At 48.7% G+C, this 21,893-nt stretch overlaps 1 protein-coding gene across 3 annotated transcripts in view; it reads right to left on the bottom strand.

Annotated features, from left to right (window-relative positions):
- Positions 1-21,893, bottom strand: part of LOC141153740 (alcohol dehydrogenase 1-like) — a 225,746-nt gene that overhangs the window by 87,345 nt on the left and 116,508 nt on the right. For 2 of the 3 annotated variants that reach the window (XM_073638847.1, XM_073638856.1), the window contains exon 8: positions 21,094-21,232. In XM_073638847.1, coding sequence (XP_073494948.1) covers positions 21,094-21,232 — 139 coding nt within the window. Of the gene's footprint in view, positions 1-150; positions 655-21,093; positions 21,233-21,893 lie in introns of those variants that run through there. The other variant, XM_073638839.1, reaches the window with a different exon arrangement.

The following is a 21,893-nucleotide window of genomic DNA, read 5'->3' as shown; positions in this document are numbered from 1 at the left end:
CATTTTAGGTCAATTAGGATTACCATAATTTTTAATATTTGCCAAATGCCAGAATAATGAGAGAGAGAGAGAATGTTTTAAGGCAATTTTATTACTTACTGCAAAGTCAAAAGTTTACTTACACTAAGATTACTATGCCTTTAAACAATATTGGACTGCCCATACGATGATGTCATGTGTTTGAAAGCTTCTGATAGTTTTTTTGGTAACATCAGAGTTAATTAGAGACACAACTGTGGATGTATTTTAATACACACCTGAAACACACTGCTTCTTTGTGTAGCATCATGGGAAAGTCTAAAGAAAACAGCCAAGATATCAGGAAGAGAATTGTGGACTTGTACAATTCTATCTCATCCTTGGGTACAATTTCAAGATATCTGAAGGTGCCTCTTTCATCTGTACAAACAACTATATGCAAGTACAAACAAGATGGGAATGTCCAGCCATCATACCGCTCAGAAGGGAGACGAGTTCTGTGTCCCAGAGATGAAGGTGCTTTGGTCCGACAAGTCCATATCAGCCCAAAGACAAAAAACAAAAGACCTTGTGAAGATGATGGCGGAGGCTGGTAAGATTGTGTCAATATCCACAGGGAAACGAGTACTGTATGAACATGGGCTGAAAGGCCACTCTGCCAAGAAGAAGCCATTACTTCAAAAGAAACATAAAAAAGCCAGATTAATGTTTGCAAATGCACATAGGAACAAAGAATTTAATTTTTGGAAACATGTCCTGTGGTCTGATGAAACTAAAATTGAACTTTTTGGGCATAATGACCATCGTTACATTTGGAGGGAAAAGGGAGAAGCTTGGAAGCCTAAAAACACCATCTCAACTGTGAAACACAGGGGTGGCAGCATCATGTTGTGGCGTTGTTTTGCTGCAGGAGGGACTGGTGCACTTCACAAAATAGATGGCATCATGAGAATGAAGAATATGTTGCAATACTGAAGCAACATCTCAAGACATCAGCCAGGAAGTTAAAGCTTGAGTGGAAATGGGTCTTCCAAATGGACAAACACCCAAAGCATACTGCCAAAATGATAACAAAGTGGCTTAAGGATAACAATGTCAATGTTTTGGAGTGGCCATCACAAAGCCCTGATCTCAATCCTACTGAAAATTTATGGGCAAAGCTTAAAAGGTAGGTGCGAGCAAGGTGACCGACAGACCTGGATCAATTACAACAGTTTTGTCAGGAGTAGTGATGAGCGAGCACTATAATGCTTGGCTATGCGCTCGTTACTCGTGTTGAGCAAATTGGAATGCTTGAGTGCTCGGACCGAGTAACAAGCAAATGTAAGTCTATGGGAAATTCGAGCATTTTTCTGACGCCCCCCCGGCGGTCTGCAGAGGGTCTAAAAATTGCCCAAATCGATGGGAACAGTGCTCAAATGACATGGAAACAGCATGGGGAAGACCCCTTGAAGAATTTCTGACTCCCAGGTCATTGCTGTCAACAACGTTATCAGAGGTATTACGCCACTTTTACAGACTCACAATAAAACATACAAAAACGAAACCAAAATGGATTTTCCTGGGAAATATGTTAAGGAACATCCTTTCCAGGGTAATGACTTGTATAAAAGGCAAAATAAATAACCCCCCCAAAAAATGCTCCTCCACACCTTTGGCTATGTTCACACGTAGAGTTTTTGATGCGTTTTTGTACTTTTGCATTGCTTTCAACCGTGACAAATGCATTCACCGGGAAATGTCATTTTAACATTTTACAACCTTATCTGGCCATGAGGTGTGTGAAACATCATCAGACACATCCTGTTTCATTTATGAAGGAGGGATTGTGAAAGTCACAAACACTATTTTTACAGCCTTACTATTCTTAAAGGCCCAGCAGTCAGCCATGCTTTGTTGTTTCTCTTATTAAAGAGTGGGATTCCTATACTGTTATTGCGTATACAGTGACTGCAAGGTCTACCAAAAATTTGGATGCAACCCAATACCCCTTTGAAGAGACTTAGAGGAGGGTCTCAGTAAAAAAAATGTTCCCATTATAAAGGAGTGGGTCTCCTATAGTGGCAAAGCCCATGCTGTGACTGCAAGGGCTGACAAAATTTGGGAAAAACCCAACTAACAATTTAAACACGCATAGAGCTGGGCCACAGTAACGACATGTTCCCATTAGAAAAGAGAGGGTCTGCTATACAGTTATAGGGTATTCAGTGAGTCAAACGGCTGCCAAAATTTAGGAAAAACCCCACTAACAATTTAAAGACACATAGAACTGGGCCACAGTAACGACATGTTCCCATTAGAAAGGAGAGAGTCTGCTATACAGTTATAGGGTACTCAGTGAGTCCAACGGCTGCGAAAAATTTAGGAAAAACCCCACTAACAATTTAAAGACACATAGAACTGGGCCACAGTAACGACATGTTCCCATTAGAAAGGAGAGAGTCTGCTATACAGTTATAGGGTACTCAGTGAGTCCAACGGCTGCCAAAATTTAGGAAAACTCCACTAACAATTTAAAGACACATAGAGCTGGGCCACAGTAACGACATGTTCCCATTAGAAAAGAGAGGGTTTGATATACAGTTATAGGGTATTCAGTGAGTCCAGCGGCTGCCAAAATTTAGGAAAAACCCCACTAACAATTTAAAGACACATAGAGCTGGGCCACAGTAACGACATGTTCCCATTAGAAAGGAGAGGGTCTGCTATACAGTTATAGGGCATGCAGTGAGTCCAGCGGCTGCCAAACTTTAGGAAAAACCCCACTGACAATTTAAAGACACATGGAGCTGGGCTACAGTAACGAGTACGACATGTTCCCATTAAAAAGGAGTGGGTCTCCCATACTGTTTGCCTATGGAGTGAATGCAATGGCTGCCAATAATTTGGAGGGACTCCAGTGCACCTTGCAAGAGATGTAGATATGGTGATATGGTAGATATGGTGGTGATATGGAGGAGGATGTGGAGGATGAGTATGAGGAGAAGGAGGAGGACAAGAGCAAATAGACAAAATCAGGAAGCGTATACCCAGGTCTGGGTGTGAAGACAGAGGTGCATGGGAATAGAGTTAGACCTCCCAAAAAAACCACTGTATTTGAGTCTATGTTATGCTGGTATCATTCGGTGGTGTTGAGAAGTCCGGCCCAATGCAGCACTTGTTCATTTTTATAAGAGTCAGCCTGTAAGCATTTTCAGTTGACAGGTGGATGCGCCTATCGGTTATAATTCCACAGGTGGCACTAAAAACCTACTATGATAAAACACTAGTGGCAGGGCAGGGCAGGACCTCCAAGGCGTAGAGAGCCAGTTCATGCGACGTGTCCAGCTTTGATACCCAATAATTATAAGCCACAGAGGAATCACGGAGGACATTGGTATGGTCGGCAAGGTACTCCCTCACCATCTTCAGAGACTTTTCCCTCCTTGGGAGAGTACCCTGCACCTCAGGGCCTGTGCGATAGGATGGTCTGAGAAAACTGTCCCAGAACTTTGACAGTGTTCCCCTGCCTCTGCTGGATTGCATTTGTGTCCCTCTCGCCTGTACTCCTTGGTTGTCCTGTGACCTCTGCCGCCAATGTTTTCAGATGGGAATTTTTTAAATAATTCCGCAACAAGAACCTACTCGTACTGCCCCATTTTATTAGGCCTGAATAGGAGGCCGGAATAAGAGACAGAAAGTTCTCCTTGTAGCATGGGTCAGGAAGTGTTACCAACCAGTAATGACTGTCACCCAAAATTTGGACAATGCGAGGGTCAAGGGAAAGGTAGCGTAACATAAACTCAGCCATGTGTGTCAGACTGCTAACAGGCAAGACTTCCGTGTCCTCAACAAGAGGATGACTGACCATGCTCTCCTACTCATCCTCCTCCCTGTCCTCAGGCCATCCATGCTGAACAGATGGTATGACAGTTGTGCAGGTAGTACCATCTACAGGGCAGGAAACTAGCTCCTGTTCTTCCTCCTCCTCCTCCTCTTCCTCCTCATTGTCACCCAATCCACGTTGAGATGAGATGAGGCTGGGCTGTGTGGAATCACCCTGTATGGTTCCTTGCTCCATGTCATCGTGCTCCGCCTGCAATGCATCCTCTTTAATTGTGAGCAGAGAGCGTTTCAGAAAACAGAGAAGCGGGATGGTGACGCTAATTATGGCATCATTGCTGCTCACCATCTTGGTGGAGTCCTCAAAGTGTTGGAGGATGGTACAGATGTCTGACATCCATGTCCACTCCTGAGATTTTATGCGTGGAGTCTGACTTGAATACCGACGGCTTTGTTGATGCTGGTAGTCAACAACTGCCCTCTTCTGCTCACACATCCTTCCCAACATCTGCAATGTAGAGTTCCAACATGTGGGGACATCACACACCATTCGGTGAGCCGAAAGCTGCAAATGCTGCTGAAGCACCGCAAGAGCGGCAGAAGCTGTAGCTGACTTTCTAAAATGGGCACACAGGCGGCGTACTTTGACAAGCAGATCTGGCAGATCCAGGTAGGTTTTGAGAAACCACTGAACCACAAGGTTAAGCACATGAGCCAAGCATCGTACGTGTGTGAGCTCGCCTCAGAGCCGCCACCAGGTTCCGGCCATTGTCACTCACGACCATGCCTGGCTGTAGGGTCAGCGGTGTCAGCCACAAATCTGCCTGCTCTTTCAGAGCTGTCCACAACTCTTCAGCGTTGTGTGGTTTGTCACCTAAGCATATTAGCTTCAGCGTGGCCTGTTGCCACTTGGCCAAGGCAGTGCTGCAGTGCTTCCAGCTTGCGACTGATGTGATCATTTCAGAGATGGAGGCTGAAGAGGAGGAGGAGGTGCAGGAGCTGTAGAATGTGGGGACAACCCTGATTGACCCAGAGCCCGCAATCCTTGGCAATCCTTGGCGTCGGGAGGATGTGTTCAGTCCCAAGGTCCAACTGGGTCCCGGCTACCACTATATTAACCCAGTGTGCTGTCAGTGAGATGTACCGTCCTATCCCACAAGCACTTGTCCACGTGTCTGTGGTTAGGTGGACTTTCCCAGTAACTGCATTGTTGAGGGCACGGCTAATGTTGTGAGATACGTGCTCGTGTAATGCGGGGACGACACACTCGGAGAAATAGTGACGGCTGGGGACCAAGTACCGAGGGACGGCTGCCGCCATCAGGTTGCGGAAAACTTCTGTCTCCACAAGACCAAAAAGCAACATTTCGAGCACAAGCAGTCACGATATGCGTGAATTTAGTAGTGTGGCCTGCTGGGCGTTGGCTGCGTACTTGCGCTTGCATTCCAAGGACTGGGGTAGGGACAACTGAATGCTGCGCTGGGACAAGGAAGTGGACGTGCTTGCTGATGGTGCTAATTAAGAGTGTGCACCATCGCGTGCAGGGATGGAAGCATCTTCGCATGCGCCATGGACAGGGGATTGGCGTACAACTGCGGAAGAAGCAGTGGTGTCACCCGCAGACACTGTTTCTGGACTCTGGGCTTCGGCCCACTTAGTCGGGTGCTTTGCTGCCATGTGCCTGATCATGCTGGTGGTAGTCAGGCTGCTAGTCTTCCTACCCCTGCTGATGCTGGCCTGGCAGGTGGTGCAAATGGCCTTTTTGGGGTTATCTGCGGAGTCTTTAAAAAACAACCAGACCAGAGAAGACCTAAAAGTTGTACTGGCAACTTCCGTCATGTCGGCGTTACGAGGGATGCTTTCCCGCCTTGTGTCTGCGGCCACCACACTGCTTCTTCCTGCCTGTTGTGATGCTATGCCTCCCTCCCCCTGTGTGCTGCTGTCCTTGCTCTGTATGTTCCTCTTTCAGGTTGGGTCAGTTACTATATAATCCACCACCTCATCTTCCACTTCCGCACCCTGGTCCTCATCCTTAGTTTCTGGTAATTGTGTCTCATCATCATCATCCACCTCTTGCGACAGTAATTGCACTTTCCCACTGTTGGCTACATGTGAGCGTGGCTGCTCCAATATTTGGGCATCTCTACACGCGTTTTCCTCTTGACTCGCTTTAAGCTGGCAGTGCGAGAGGCCCTAATCTACAAATGGAAAAGTGAACAGCTGTTCTGAATGTCCAAGTGTGGGATCAGTTTTCTCCGGGCACTCGGCATGGTGGGAGGAAGGAGGATCAGGGTGAGGAATATGCGGTCCAGATTTACGGCTACTGAGACTTGACTGTGTGGAAGACAGGGTGGTAGTGGTGGCAAAGTGACTGGAAGCATTATCTGCTATCCAACCAACAACCTTTTCACACTGCTCTGGGTTCAATAGTGGGGTACTGCGGTCCCCTAGTAATTGGGACAGGAAGGTCGAGCGACAAGATGTGGGTGTTTGTTGTGGCACAATTTCAGCTTGCCCACGGCCACTTCCTCGGCCTCTGCATACACCATCACCATCACGTCCACTTCCCAGTTCCTTGCCACGCACCTTGCCAATTTTAAATGGAGGGCAATAATTTCCACGTTAATGAGAAATGGCTGATTTTGGAACGCAGTAATATGTGATATGTCTGACAAAGAATCACAGTTTTAAATAGCAGGCCTGTAATTTACTACACAGAGACCTAGTGAGAATAGCTTGACCAACACACTGCAATGGAATGGAAGGCAGAAATGGCTGATTTTTTAATACTGTTATAGCTGATATGTCTGACAGAGAACCACAGTTTTAAATAGCAGGCCTGTAATTTACTAATACTATTCTTCACAAACACCTAGTGTGAATAGCTTGACCAATACACTGCCACAGAATGGAAAATGAGGCCAATATTTTCCACGTTCAGTTCAAATGTCTGGATTTTTATCGCTGAAATATGGAATAGATCTGGCTGTATTCTGCAGTGCTAACAAGCAAATGGAGCAGAAAAATGGTGTACTCTTACTTGCTTTTTAAGCAAATAACCAGGATTAAGATAAAAAAAAATTTCCCTGGCCCCTGATATCTGGGGCTATGTCTACAAATATCTGTAATAATTACAGCAGAAGCAGACAGGACATTCAATGGACCCTCTTGCGCTATGTGCATTGCAGTCTGCCACATACTGTACACTACCTGCCTGCCTAACTCCTGCCTAGCACTGATTATATGCAGCTGGATTAGTACTCAGGAGGACTCATAGTTCAGCTGTATATATATATATATATATATATACATATATATATATATATACATATATATATAGTACAGACCAAAAGTTTGGACACACCTTCTCATTTAAAGATTTTTCTGTATTTTCATGACTATGAAAATTGTACATTCACACTGAAGGCATCAAAACTATGAATTAACACATGTGGAATTATATACAAGTTTGAAACAATTGAAAATATGTCTTATATTCTAGGTTCTTTAAAGTAGCCACCTTTTGCTTTGATGACTGCTTTGCACACTCTTGGCATTGTCTTGATGAGCTTCAAGAGGTAGTCACCGGAAATGGTCTTCCAACAATCTTGAAGGAGTTCCCAGAGATGCTTAGCACTTGCTGGCCCTTTTGCCTTCACTCTGCGGTCCAGCTCACCCCAAACCATCTCGATTGGGTTCAGGTCTGGTGACTGTGGAGGCCAGGTCATCTGGCGTAGCACCCCATCACTCTCCCTCTTGGTCAAATAGCCCTTACACAGCCTGGAGGTGTGTTTGGGGTCATTGTCCTGTTGAAAAATAAATGATGGTCCAACTAAACGCAAACCGGATGGAATAGCATGCCGCTGCCAGATGCTGTGGTAGCCATGCTGGTTCAGTATGCCTTCAATTTTGAATAAATCCCCAACAGTGTCATCAGCAAAGCACCCCCACACCATCACACCTCCTCCTCCATGCTTCAAGGTGGGAACCAGGCATGTAGAGTCCATCTGTTCACCTTTTCTGCGTCGCACAAAGACACGGTGGTTGGAACCAAAGATCTCAAATTTGGACTCATCAGACCAAAGCACAGATTTCCATTGGTCTAATGTCCATTCCATGTGTTCTTTAGCCCAAATGTGACACCCCAGGGGTCTGGTTGCCACAGTGATAGAGATATTACGTCTGAGAGCAGGTGGGAGGTCTCTTGGTCAGGGATCCTATGCATGCCACACCTCCTGCCCAGTCCTGGGAGGGGAAGAACTTCCCCTATATAAACCTAGGGCTGAGGCAGGGTTAGGGAGTAGAGAAGAAGTAGAGAAGAGAAGCAGCATAGGAAGAAACAACAGGAGCTCTGTGGGAGCAGTGCTACAAGGAGTCAGGGGCTGGCAGCTGCAGAGCTCGCCCTGACGGAGAAGTTATCACCGGACCCGGAGTCCGAGGCTGTGGGGACTAACTCCTATCCAGCAGCAGAAACCGACCGGCAGGGGATTGCAGGTCCTCTGGCCCAGAAACCCGAAGGCACGGTCACACGCGTGGGACCAGCACCGCCGTCGTGGAGCGAAATCTACTAGAAGGCCCCGAGTCACCGGCCATACGGGTGAGCACCACACGGTACACTCAGGGACGTGGGCTACTTATACCCGCCTCTAGCAAGGTAGCCAGAAGAGTATCGTTAGTTTGGGAGGCCTACAACTCCACCTGGCCAGGGGAGATCCCATCTGCTCAAGGACTGACCAGGCCCCAATCGCTAGCCAGTACTCCGGGAGGGTCTATCTTTGTCACCAGTAAAGACCCTGAACTACACCGTACCGTCTCCGAGTGGTTCCTGCTACCCCCATCATCCACGTCGGCTGCCCTGAGGCCATACCCTTCCCGTTGGGGGTTATACTATCACGCTGCACAATCATACCACCGGCCTCAGCGGTCTGCCCTGCAGCAGCAGCTCCTTAGCTGTACTCAACGGGTGGCGTAGTCGTCCAACATCTACCGCTGATACAGCGCCACTTAGTCTGACTCCCTGGGCACGGACCGGATCACCGCCACGAGACTACAACCCTCAACAGATCCGGCTCCGGGTAAGCTCCCGCGTGAGCAACGCTGCGCGACACAGGCCCAGGGGCGCGTCAACTTTTGGCGTAGTCGGCAGGATCTCGTGCCCGCAACCACCGGGTACTGCGTGCCTGAAAAAGACTGTTCAAACTTACCTGTGCTGAAGATTCCCGCCATCCGGCGCCATCTTCCGCTTCCTTCCCGCCATCGGTGGAGTTTTCCCGCCATCCGGCGCCATCTTCAGCCTTCTTCCCGCCACACGTGGAGTTTTCCCGCCATTGGACGCCATCTTGAGGACGCCGCGCGGGAAGAAGAGGGGCGTGGACTCCGAAAGCGCGCGAGAACTGAAGCCCCGCCTCACGTTCGGACGTTGCGTAAGGTCCTGGAAGGAGCCCAGCAGACGCCGACGTCACAGGAGCGCGACGGAAGGTCCTCAACCCTGACGATCCACTGCGGAGCCGCGGCCTACGGAAGAGGATCATCGCAAGGTAGGCCACGGTCCACTAGGGGGGAGAAGGATGTCGGATACGGAGGAGAGCTTCACCGCTTCAACCCCCGCCAGCGCCACCGCTGTTGCGGTCATGCCTTTCACCATGCCCTATATCCCGGGGGCAGCCTGGCTACCCCAGTACTCAGGGGAGTCACATACCCTGCATGACTTTAGAGAAAAGCTGGATAGCCTCTTCCAGGTGTACCCCCTCACAGAGGAGCAAAAAGTGAGCATCCTGGTGGCCCAATTAACCGGGGCAGCCCAAAGGGAGGTAAAGTCCTGGCCACCTGGGGGGATACTAACTCGGCTGAGGGACACCTTTGATACCCGCACCTCAGCCGAGATCAAGCTTAGATTCTACGGGTGCAAACTGCGGGCACATGAGAGTATAAGGGACTATGTCCTGAACCTACAAGAGGCCCTGAGAGCCATTAAGCAGACCGACCCTGACGGCGTGGGAGACGAGGACAGGCTGTTGACTGAACAATTTATAGAGGGGGGTTTATATTGCAATGCCCACCGATCCCAGTTGCGGGCAATGGCCTTACAGGACCCTCATCTGGGATTTGCACAGTTCAAGGACAGAGCCATCCGGGTGCTTCGAGAACCGGCACCAGGTGGCGTTGTGACCCACAGACGCCCCACTACCACTTACCACCAGGAGGCGGCGCCCTTGTCGGCAGGGCCTGTGGGAGCTGATGCGCAGGCTTTGAACAATGACCCGGCTCCAGACCTGCACCATCAGGTCCAAGAGCTAGCTAAAAGCGTTGCTGCGCTAACCCGAACTGTGCAGTCTTTACATGTTTCCACTCCAGGGAAGATCCAGCTGGCATCCGGACCGGAGGACATCCCGTGGCGTCGACCAAGGAGGACCCCACCGGCCAGAGGAAGACCCAGCGACCGATGCAACGAGGACGGACGACCCATCTGCCGCCGCTGCAATCAACCCGGACATATGGCAAGGTACTGTCCTTTAAACTGGCACAACCTGGGGTAGAGGGCCAACCCCCAGGAAAAAGATCACCAGGCCCATCAAACTGGCATGACAAATATGTGGGAGGACGTCCAGTCTTACCCGTGGTACTGGATGGCATTCCTATGAGTGCCCTACTGGACACCGGGTCACAGGTCACCACCATCCCGTACGTGCTCTTCAAGCAGTACTGGAATGACTCGGATATCACCCGCTACCCTGACGACGACTTGAGTATCATCGCCAGCAATGGTCAGCCCGTGCCACAGATTGGATTTAAAGAGGTGACCATTAAAATCGGTAGAGTCGAATTGGCAGCACAGGGACTGATCATTGTAGACATTGACAAACACGAGAGTCACCCAAAGATAACTCTAGGAACTAATGTAATTGAAAATTGTCTTGCAGAGGTGATTTTCCTTTTACAGCAGGTTGCCAAGAACGCCAGCTCCGGCCAGCAGCGAGTGCTCCAGAAAGAGATCCGGGCACTGATGCGACGGCAACAGCTAGAACTCTCCGGTGGTGAGATTGGTAGCGTGCGAATGTGTGACCCTTTCCCTATTGCCATGCCCCCGAAAAGTGAAATGATGATTTGGTGCCGGGCAGCTATTGGTCTGAGAGGTAGAGATTACCAGGCAATGGTAGAACCAGTTTACTCAGACAGTAGGCCCACCATTTTGACAGCACGGGGGGTGGTCAATGTACGCCATGGGAGGGTGCCCGTTCGCATAATAAATATCGGGAAGAGGGAAGTGTACCTGCCCCGGTATGCCACGCTAGCCAAATTGTATACCATCAATCAAGATTCCATACAGTCCGTAGAACCCTTGTCTCCATCTTCCCCGGAGGAAGGTAACGGCTCTAAGAAAACAATGGAGGACTGGTGTCAGCAACTACATTTGGGTACTGACTCCACTCCCTCACACCAGAAACAGGGAGTCTATCGGGTGGTTCAAGAGTACGAGAGAGTGTTTAGTAAACACCCGTTAGACTTCGGGCGAGTCAAGGGGGTAGAACACCACATCCCCACGGGAGACCATCCTCCCATAAAAGAGAGGTATCGACCCGTACCCCCTGCACACTACCAACACGCCAAGGGGATGCTTAGAGACATGAAGGAGGCTGGGGTGATCAGGGATAGCTGTAGCCCCTGGGCAGCTCCACTAGTCTTAGTCAAAAAGAAAGACAACACCATGAGGATGTGTGTAGATTACCGGAAAATCAACCGTATCACACACAAGGATGCGTACCCCTTACCAAGGATAGAGGAGTCTTTGGCTGCTTTAAGATCTGCTAACTTCTTCTCTACCTTGGATCTCACTAGTGGGTACTGGCAGGTTCCTGTAGCAGAGGCGGACCGGGAGAAGACCGCATTCACCACCCCGATGGGACTTAGCGAGTTTACCTGCATGCCGTTCGGACTCTGCAACGCACCAGGAACCTTCCAACGATTAATGGAGTGCTGTTTGGGCCACAGAAACTTCGAGACGGTCTTGTTGTACCTGGACGATGTCATCGTATATTCCAAGACGTATGAGGACCACCTGAAACACCTGGCGGAAGTGTTCGAAGCTCTGGCAAGCTACGGCCTAAAGGTGAAACCCTCCAAGTGTCACCTCCTGAAACCAAAGGTGCAGTACCTGGGACACGTGGTGAGTGCTGATGGAGTGGCTCCCGACCCTGATAAGATTACCGCAATTAAGGAATGGCCAAGTCCCTCCAGTGTAAAGGAAGTGCGGCAGTTCCTCGGGTTGGTAGGCTATTACCGCAGATTCATCCCCGGTTTCACCAAAAAGGCAGCTCCTATGCAGGACCTCCTGATAGGCCAGTCCCGGAAGGCCAAGAACCAGAAGCCACCCTTCAGATGGGAGAAGTTAGAAGAAGAGTCCTTCCGCCAGCTGAAGATGGCCCTCACGGGGGATGAAATCTTGGCGTACCCTAATTACAGCCAGCCCTTTATCCTCTACACCGACGCAAGTAACATCGGGCTAGGAGCCGTGCTGTCCCAGATCCAGCAGGGGAAAGAACGAGTAATCGCTTACGCCAGCCGAAAACTGCGACCCACCGAGAGAAACCCTGAGAATTACAGCTCATTTAAGCTAGAGTTCCTGGCAGTGGTGTGGGCAGTCACCGAACGCTTTAAGCACTACCTCGCTTCTTCCCGGTTCACCGTGTACACGGATAACAACCCGTTGACACACCTGGACACGGCAAGACTCGGTGCCCTAGAGCAGAGATGGATGGCCCGTCTGTCCAACTACGAGTTCACAATCAAATACCGGGCAGGACGCTCCAATACCAACGCGGACGCCCTGTCCAGGATGCCAAACCGACCGGACGTAGGAGAAGATCCAGAGGGACTGGAAGAAGTTGAACTCCCCGCGTTCCACCGTCATGGGACTATCCAGTATTCCCATCGGGTAAGGAGTAAGCAAGCCGCTACGTTTAACCCCTTGCCTCACTACAACTGGGAGGAAACGCAAGACAGTGACCCTGCCGTCCGACTGGTGAAGGAGATGCTGACTCGGCCAGAGGCTCGCCTTGACCCAGACGCTCGGAGGAAGCCAAGCAACTGTGGGCTGAGAAGAGTCGACTGTTCCTTTACAAGGGGAAGTTGTGCCGCAGAATGGTTAACTCCCGGACGCATGAACTAATCTGGCAAGTAGTGGTGCCACGGAGAGACGCAGCCATGGTGATGGAGGCATACCACGACGGGGCTGGACACTTCGGATGGAAGAAGCTGGAGTTCCTGCTGCGCGGGCGGTTCCACTGGGTAGGCATGAGGGGAACCATCGAGAGGTGGTGCAGAGACTGTGGCCCGTGCAACCTAAGAAGGAAGGACCGTGCCAGCCAGAAGACTCCCCTGCAGTCCATCGTCACCCGGCAGCCGTTGGAACTGGTAGCCTTGGATCATGTAAAACTGACCCCAAGCAGAAGTGGCTACGTTTACGCACTAACCATCGTGGATCACTACTCCCGGTTCTTGGTTGTCGTCCCCGTCAAGGACTTAACAGCTCGAACGCAACTAGAGCCTTCCAGCAGCACTTCTGCCGTCCACACGGGTACCCGGACCAAGTGCTGACGGACTAGGGACCTGCCTTTGAAGCGGAGGTCTTCCAGGAATTCTGCAATCTGTATGGCTGCCGGAAGATAAGGACGACACCCTATCATCCGCAAACTAATGGACTTTGTGAGAAAATGAACCAGGTGGTAATGGATCTTCTGAAAACGTTGCCCCTGGAAGAACGCAGTCTGTGGCCTGAGAAGCTGCCCGATCTGGTGGACCTATACAACCACATCCCGGTAGGTTCCACCAACTGTACCCCGGCTTACCTGATGAGGGCAAGGCCTGGTAAGCTACCTGTTGACCTGGGGATGGGAGTCCTGACACACGAGGACACTTCACCAGAAGCAGACTGGGACACAGAGATGCAGCAGCAGTACCGGAAAGTACAGGAGAGCGTGGAGCGAAGTCTCTGTCAAGCTAGGGAAAGACAAGAGAAAACTTACAACCAGTATGCTCCCGCTGTTCCCCTGGTACCCGGAGAGCAGGTCTTGAAGAGGAAAAGGCGGCTCCACAAGTTGGACGACCAGTGGGAGAAGGACCCGTACATCGTACTGCCCTCAAGCCACGACAACCCAAAGGTCTGTACTATCAGTAAAGACGAAGGGGAAACCACAACCATTGTATCCCGGGATCACCTGAAGAAGTGTCCCGAACAGCTACGGAACCCTGAAGAGGAACAAGAAGACCCTCGACCCGTAGAGGAAAGGGAAGACATGTTTAGTACTGTGCTCGGAGACTTCCCTCGATCTTGGACTCAAGTCAATGGCGCAGTTGTGGTACCCGTACTCACCTTCCTCCAACCAGCATCCCAAGCACCTACGGAGCAACAGGTAGAGCTGGAAGAGCAGCCGGTCAAGGAGGCAGCAGACTCCACACAAGCAGAACAGGAGGATCAACCCTCTGCTCATAGTGAGCCTGCCGTACCCCTAGTGAGCCAAAGAGCCCGTAGACAGCTGCCCAGTTTACCCTTGACAGCTCCTACACCCTGTAGTTCAGGGCCAGACAGTCAGCTCCGTAGGTCCACTAGGGCCACTAGAGGCCAGTTACCTGCACGTTGGAGGATTTGAAGTGTTTAAATTGTTTTATTTGTGGTCACCTGTCTGTTACTTGTAAATAATTATGTGTTTCTAGTTATTTTTAGGAGTCCTTGGTGGATTTACCGGGAATCCTTGTACAATTGGTTGGAGCGTAACCTAGGAATGGACTAAAGACTGTTAAGGACTCGGGGCAGGACAGACCCCTACCTGGTTACGTCTCCCTGTTTTGGTGAAATGGACACCTTGCTTTTCTTCAAAACTGCACCCGGTTGCGGACACGCCGTAACCATCTTTATGTGTTTTTCTTATTGTATTATTATTGTTTATACCTTGTTATGTTTTTCTAAAAAATATGTTTATTCCCGGAGTACTAAATTTCACTAGGGGGGAATGTGACACCCCAGGGGTCTGGTTGCCACAGTGATAGAGATATTACGTCTGAGAGCAGGTGGGAGGTCTCTTGGTCAGGGATCCTATGCATGCCACACCTCCTGCCCAGTCCTGGGAGGGGAAGAACTTCCCCTATATAAACCTAGGGCTGAGGCAGGGTTAGGGAGTAGAGAAGAAGTAGAGAAGAGAAGCAGCATAGGAAGAAACAACAGGAGCTCTGTGGGAGCAGTGCTACAAGGAGTCAGGGGCTGGCAGCTGCAGAGCTCGCCCTGACTGAGAAGTTATCACCGGACCCGGAGTCCGAGGCTGTGGGGACTAACTCCTATCCAGCAGCAGAAACCGACCGGCAGGGGATTGCAGGTCCTCTGGCCCAGAAACCCGAAGGCACGGTCACACGCGTGGGACCAGCACCGCCGTCGTGGAGCGAAAGCTACTAGAAGGCCCCGAGTCACCGGCCATACGGGTGAGCACCACACGGTACACTCAGGGACGTGGGCTACTTATACCCGCCTCTAGCAAGGTAGCCAGAAGAGTATCGTTAGTTTGGGAGGCCTACAACTCCGCCTGGCCAGGGGAGATCCCATCTGCTCAAGGACTGACCAGGCCCCAATCGCTAGCCAGTACTCCGGGAGGGTCTATCTTTGTCACCAGTAAAGACCCTGAACTACACCGTACCGTCTCCGAGTGGTTCCTGCTATCCCCCATCATCCACGTCGGCTGCCCTGAGGCCATACCCCTCCCGTTGGGGGTTATACTATCACGCTGCACAATCCTACCACCGGCCTCAGCGGTCTGCCCTGCAGCAGCAGCTCCTTAGCTGTACTCAACGGGTGGCGTAGTCGTCCAACATCTACCGCTGATACAGCGCCACTTAGTCTGGCTCCCTGGGCACGGACCGGATCACCGCCACGAGACTACAACCCTCAACAGATCCGGCTCCGGGTAAGCTCCCGCGTGAGCAACGCTGCGCGACACAGGCCCCTTGTGAGACCATATGCTGGTGCCCTGGGTTCCTCCTAATGCAGGACAATGCCCAACCTCATATGGCTGGAGTGTGTCAGCAGTTCCTGCAAGATGAAGGCATTGAAGCTATGGACTGGCCCACCCTTTCTCCAGACCTGAATCCAATTGAGCACATCTGGGACATCATGTCTCGCTCCATCCACCAACGTCACGTTGCACCACAGACTGTCCAGGAGTTGGCGGATGCTTTAGTCCAGGTCTGGGAGGAGATCCCACAGGAGACCATACGCAACCTCATAAGGAGCATGCCCAGGCATTGTAGGGAGGTCATACAGGCACGTGGAGGCCACACACAGTACTGAGCCTCATTTTTACTTGTTTTAAGGACATTACATCAAAGTTGGATCAGCCTGTAGTGTGTTTTTCCACTTTAATTTTGGGGGTGACTCCGAATCCAGGCCTCCACTGGTTAATAAATTTGATTTACATTGATGATTTTTGTGTGATTTTGTTGTTAGCGCATTCAACTTTGTACAGAACAAAGTATTCAATGAGAATATTTCATTCATTCAGATCTAGGATGTGTTATTTAAGTGTTCCCTTTATCTTTTTGAGCAGTGTATATACTGTTTACTTTTGGAAAAAAAATTCTCTTTTTAACAAAAATTCTGTAACACTAAAACACAAGTTTAATAAGTACACAATACACATGTGTAATGGAATTTGCATCATTGGACAGCAGTATTGTTTTTTACTCGCTTATATAGCACAATTAATTTCCACAGCGCTTCATCGTCACAGTCCCCACAATTTAAATTCCCTGTCAGTATGTTGTTGGAGTGTGTATGGAAACTCACGCAAACATGGAGAAATTATAAACTACTTGCTGATGTTGTGGGATTGGAACTCAGCACCCCAGCGCTACCGTAGCAATCACTGAGACACCACGCTGCTCTAATGTTGGTAAATTGGACTTGTAAAACAGTTGCAAAGCCTCAATTTTTTTTTTGTATTTTGTTTATAAGTTTTTTGGGTTACAGTTATTGCCTCTACGTCAAAAATGCAACATTACTCAGAAATGCTATCTTGCTAAGTAGTGTGACAAAGTCACTGGCAGAATACTGGAGGGGAGATATGTTTCACTGGGGCTATTAGCTTCAGTGATGTGAAACATGGAAGTTTTCTCCTGCATGGTAGGTGCAGAGAGGGTTGATCAGCCGTGTTTAAAAGGGCGTGTTTTATGAGAGCAGCCATAGAGTGGGTGGGAGGATGTTCTCCAAATCTCCACCTCAGGGTGTGGTCTGAGCTATAAATAGCCAGCCTTTTGGCAGGTACAAGGACTATGCTGAACATTTTCTTTTGTTTTGCTATTATGCCAGAAAGGCCGTGTTTATTTTTTATGAACTCTATATTGGTTTATGCCATTTAATAAACCTACAAGAAATTTAAAAAGACAGTGTTCCGTGTCTACCTCCATGTGCAGCCGAGTGAGCCAATCTACCACAGGTGGTGTTAGAAGTGCGGTCAGAGTTCCCAGCGAATATGTATGACTGCTACAAGAGAAACTGCATGTACTGGGTGAAGGAAGCAGTGAGCCAGGAGGTGGAGTCAAACAGCATGGAGGACCTTCTTAAGCACCTTGTGAAGGCCCAACAGCAGCACCAGCTGGCCCAACAGCAGCAACAACTGGCACATCAGGAGATGAGTAAGCCGCTGATGCAACAGATCCGAGCAAGTAAACAGCAGCAACAGATTGAGTTTCTCACAGAGGCGATTCGTGGGAGGCCGGCAGCCCCTCCCCCAAGTCCAGGTGATGACGACACATACGTCTGGAAAGCAATAAGACAAGCGATGCAAAAAATGACCCCGGGAGATGATGTGAAAGCCTTTTTGACTGTGTTTGAAAGGATAGCAGAGTGGGAGAGGCTGCCGCAGGAGCAGTGGGTGGAGGTGCTAGCCCCCTATTTAACTAACTAGCCCAAGAAGGCTTATTATGACCTGGTCTTACAGAATGCCCAGGAATATTCCAAACAAAAAACTGAGATACTTGCACGCTCAGGGGTGACTATGTCTGTCTGAGCTCAAAGGGTCCACCACTGGGCGTATTGTGGTGATAAAACCCCTCGCTCCCAAATGTTAGATCTGCTGCATCTGGTACAGAAGTGGCTACAGCCGGAGTCCGCCACTCCAGCCCACATGGTGGAGCGTGTCGTAATGGACAGATTTATCCTCTCCCTACCCAGTCCGGTGCAGACCTGGGTTGCCCAGAGGGACCCCCAAAATGCAGATGATCTAGTGGGCCTAGTGGAAAGGTACCAGGTGGTCAAGAGGTCCCTGAGGAAGCCAGGCATTGTAGCATCCCCATACTGAGGTACCCAAAAGAGAGGTAGTAGAGCCACCAGTGGGGGAAATTTGAGATCCCAAGTGGTCACTGAGGGGTTGCTAAAGGCCGCTGGTAAGGACTTCACCCGTTGGAGATGTCATGGTCTTGGACACATAGCCACCCATTGTCCTACATCTTCTGAACAGATGGACTGCAGCGTGGGGAGGCGCTGCTCATATTATGCCTTTACAGCCTGCAGTGTGGACTGTCAGTCCAGTGAGGGGCCGCAGGCATGTCCCGTAACAATAAATGGGATACTGGTGACGGGACTCTTGGACTTGGGGAGTTTGGTGACTCTGATAAGGGCCACACTCCTCCACCAGTTGATCCCCGGGAAAAACGTGGACGTCCGCTGTATTCATGGGGATGCCAAAGACTACCCTGTTGCCAGAGTGACTATAAAAACGAACTGTGGCGCTGAGTCCCATGAGGTTGGAGTAGTTAAAGACCTGCTACACCCAGTATTAATTAATAAGGCGGGACTTTAGCCTGTTCTCGGACTTATGGCAGAAAGCAGGCGTAACACGTGAATCCCCAACACAGTCAGAGACGGATGAATTCCCACTGTGTGTCCTTGTCAGTGATGAGAACGACGCTGATCCAAGAGGCCGAGATTCCTGCATTGGGTGTTTCTGGGGGGAATTTTAGTACTGCTGAGATGCTGGATCTCAAGTTGAAAAATGCATTTGATAATGTGTCTGTAATAAATGGGGTTGCTCAAGAGTTGGGGGTTGACACCAGGTTCCCATATTTCACAATAAATGAGGAACTGCTTCATCGGGTCACTAAACCAAGAGGGGAAGTGGTAGAGCAGTTGGTGGTACCGGGTCCCTATAGGCATAGGGTGTTAGACCTGGCCAATTCTGATATCTTGGATGGGCATCTGGGAGTAGAGAAAACCCAAGAGCGAGTCCTGCAGAGGTTCTACTGGCCTGGATGTCACAGAGAGATTGTTAATTTTTGCCGGTCCTGTCCCATCTATCAGTTAACTGCTCCTGTGTCCCACTTCGGAATCCCTCTAGTGCCATTGCCTATTATAGAGGTCCCATTTGACAGGATCGCCATGGACCTTGTCGTGCCCTTGGTGAAGTCTGCCAGGGGACACCAATACATCCAGGTAGTGCTGGATTATGCCACTTGGTATCCAGAGGCGTTACCACTGAGAAACTTCTCCGCTAGGAGTATAGCCAGAAGGCTAGTGCATATTTTCTCCCGGACAGTCCTGCCAAAGGAGATCCTGACTGATCAGGGAACTCCTTTAATGTTCAAGGTAATGAGAGAGTTGTGTAAAGCGCTCCAGATTACACAGCTCAGGACATCAGTATACCATCCGCAGATGGAGGGCCTGGTGGAGAGATTAAAAAAAACCTTGAAGTCTATACTGAAGAAGGTCATGGAGAAGGATGGGTGAGATTGGAATTGGCTACTGCCATACCTGCTGTTCTCCATCAGGGAAGTTCCACAGAGCTCTACGGGATTCTCACAGTTTGAGCTGCTATACGGACGGCACCCTCGGGGACTTTTGGATATAGTGAAGGAGACCTGGGAAGCAGTGGTTACACCACACTGGAGCATCATAGAGCATGTGACCCAAATGCAGGACCAGATTGAGAAGGTGATGCCAATTGTGAAGGAGAGCCTCCTCCAAGCACAAGAAGCCCAGGCCAGGGTCTACATTCGGGCTGCAAAGCTGAGACAATTCAGCCCAGGAGACCGGGCATTGGTGCTAGTACCGACAGTCAAAAGTAAATTTCTGGCCCAGTGGCAAGGGCCGTACGAGGTGGTCGAGAAGTTGGGTGATGTTTTTTGGTGAGTTTTGGACTGGACCCATCTGAAAAAGACATTGTGCGCACATGCCTTTAAGAGCTTCAGTAGGGATACAATAATTGTGTACATGCTGCAATACATGTCTGTCTCCCTATCTATAAAAGTTGGAAAGTATGCCCTTTTGTGACTGTGCTTATACTCTGTGACCTCGCTTACACCACCAAATATTTTTTGAGTCGTGAAATGAGGAGGTCCAATTAGGATTTTTGCTATAGGACCCCATGATTTTTATGTACGTCCCTGTACTGCATATTCATTTAGAAACAACCAGTAGACTAAAATATTTATTACTATATGAAAGGGTTAAACAAAGGGAATTCTGTACAATCTCTGTACATTTCACATATCACAAGTACAGCATATGGTGAACATACAGTATCTGATGCAGACATGGCATGTATTTACGAAGCATCACCCCTAGAGAAAATCTTTAGTCATTATGTGTTTCACACTTGAACTGGAGGTGTAATTGTTCATGTCAGGTTTAATAGAATATCTATTAGACATTGTTTATTAATACAAATTTAGTGCCTGTTGGTTGTAAATTTGATTTACGTCATATTCTGTATTATCTGCTCCGACTGTTGAAGGTAAGATAGAATAACCTGCTTCTGTTATACAATGTTATACTGCAAAATAATTTTGAATTGCATTTTACTATTTCTAGGAGTTCTAAATTCTAGGAGTAAAAAAAATTGCATTAAAGCCCCCTGCCTGGAACCTGAATGGCAGGAGTGCAAAATCATGTATAGTTTTTTCGATTGGGGTGCTTTATTTTAGAAAGACTTTGGACTGAGATAGACATCTCTATGTTCAGCAGCAGCTATATTTTCAGATTGTGCTTGGAGTCTTACTTTATAGACTGAAGAACTTAGATGCAAAATTTATGACAAGGGGTTTGCATGTTGCTCATCGTGCCATTTGGTGAAATACGTTAACTATGTCTATTCCATAATAAAGTTGTTTATTCATTTACTTTGACCTAATAAGACAAAAACGTTCCTTTTTGGTGTATTTACATTGTGTTTCATCAACAACAGATCAGAAATGATGTGAAGGACAAGTCATATACAATTCTGTGTTCGTTTTATCAGAAGAAAGTTTGAAACATACCTTTCACCCTTGCGCAGCATGTCAAAACCTTTATTTATTTCATTAAATGGCAATTTGTGAGATAACAAATCATCCACTTTGAACTTCTCAGAAATCAGATCTGATACTAGTTGTGGTACACTTTCCTTGCCTCTAAAGCCTAAAAAACAAGATTGAGAAAAATAATTAGCATTAGGTATATATATATATATATATATATATATGTATATATATGTATACACAGTACAGACCAAAAGTTTGGACACACCTTCTCATTTAAAGATTTTTCTGTATTTTCATGAAAATGAAAATTTAACATTTACACTGAAGGCATCAAAACTATGAATTAACACATGTGGAATTATATACTTAACAAAAAATGTGAAACAACTGAAAATATGTCTTATATTTTAGGTTCTTCAAAGTAGCCACCTTTTGCTTTGATGACTGCTTTGCACACTCTTGGCATTCTCTTGATGAGCTTCAAGAGGTAGTCACCGGAAATGGTCTTCCAACAATCTTGAAGGAGTTCCCAGAGATGCTTAGCACTTGTTGGCCCTTTTGTCTTCACTCTGCGGTCCAGCTCACCCCAAACCATCTCGATTGGCTTCAGGTCTGGTTACTATGGAGGCCAGGTCATCTGGCGTAGCACCCCATCACTCTCCCTCTTGGTCAAATAGCTCTTACACAGCCTGGAGGTGTGTTTGGGGTCACTGTCCTGTTGAAAAATAAATGATGGTCCAACTAAACGCAAACTGGATGGAATAGCATGCCACTGCAAGATGCTGTGGTAGCCATGCTGGCTCAGTATGCCTTCAATT

This window comes from Phyllobates terribilis, unplaced genomic scaffold, assembly GCF_046119375.1.
Source record: "Phyllobates terribilis strain yellow unplaced genomic scaffold, ASM4611937v1 Scaffold_1__5_contigs__length_1240528914, whole genome shotgun sequence".
In the NCBI taxonomy this organism is placed as follows: domain Eukaryota; kingdom Metazoa; phylum Chordata; class Amphibia; order Anura; family Dendrobatidae; genus Phyllobates; species Phyllobates terribilis.
Note: the sequence above shows the minus strand (reverse complement) of the source record. Positions and strands in the feature narration are given on the sequence as shown.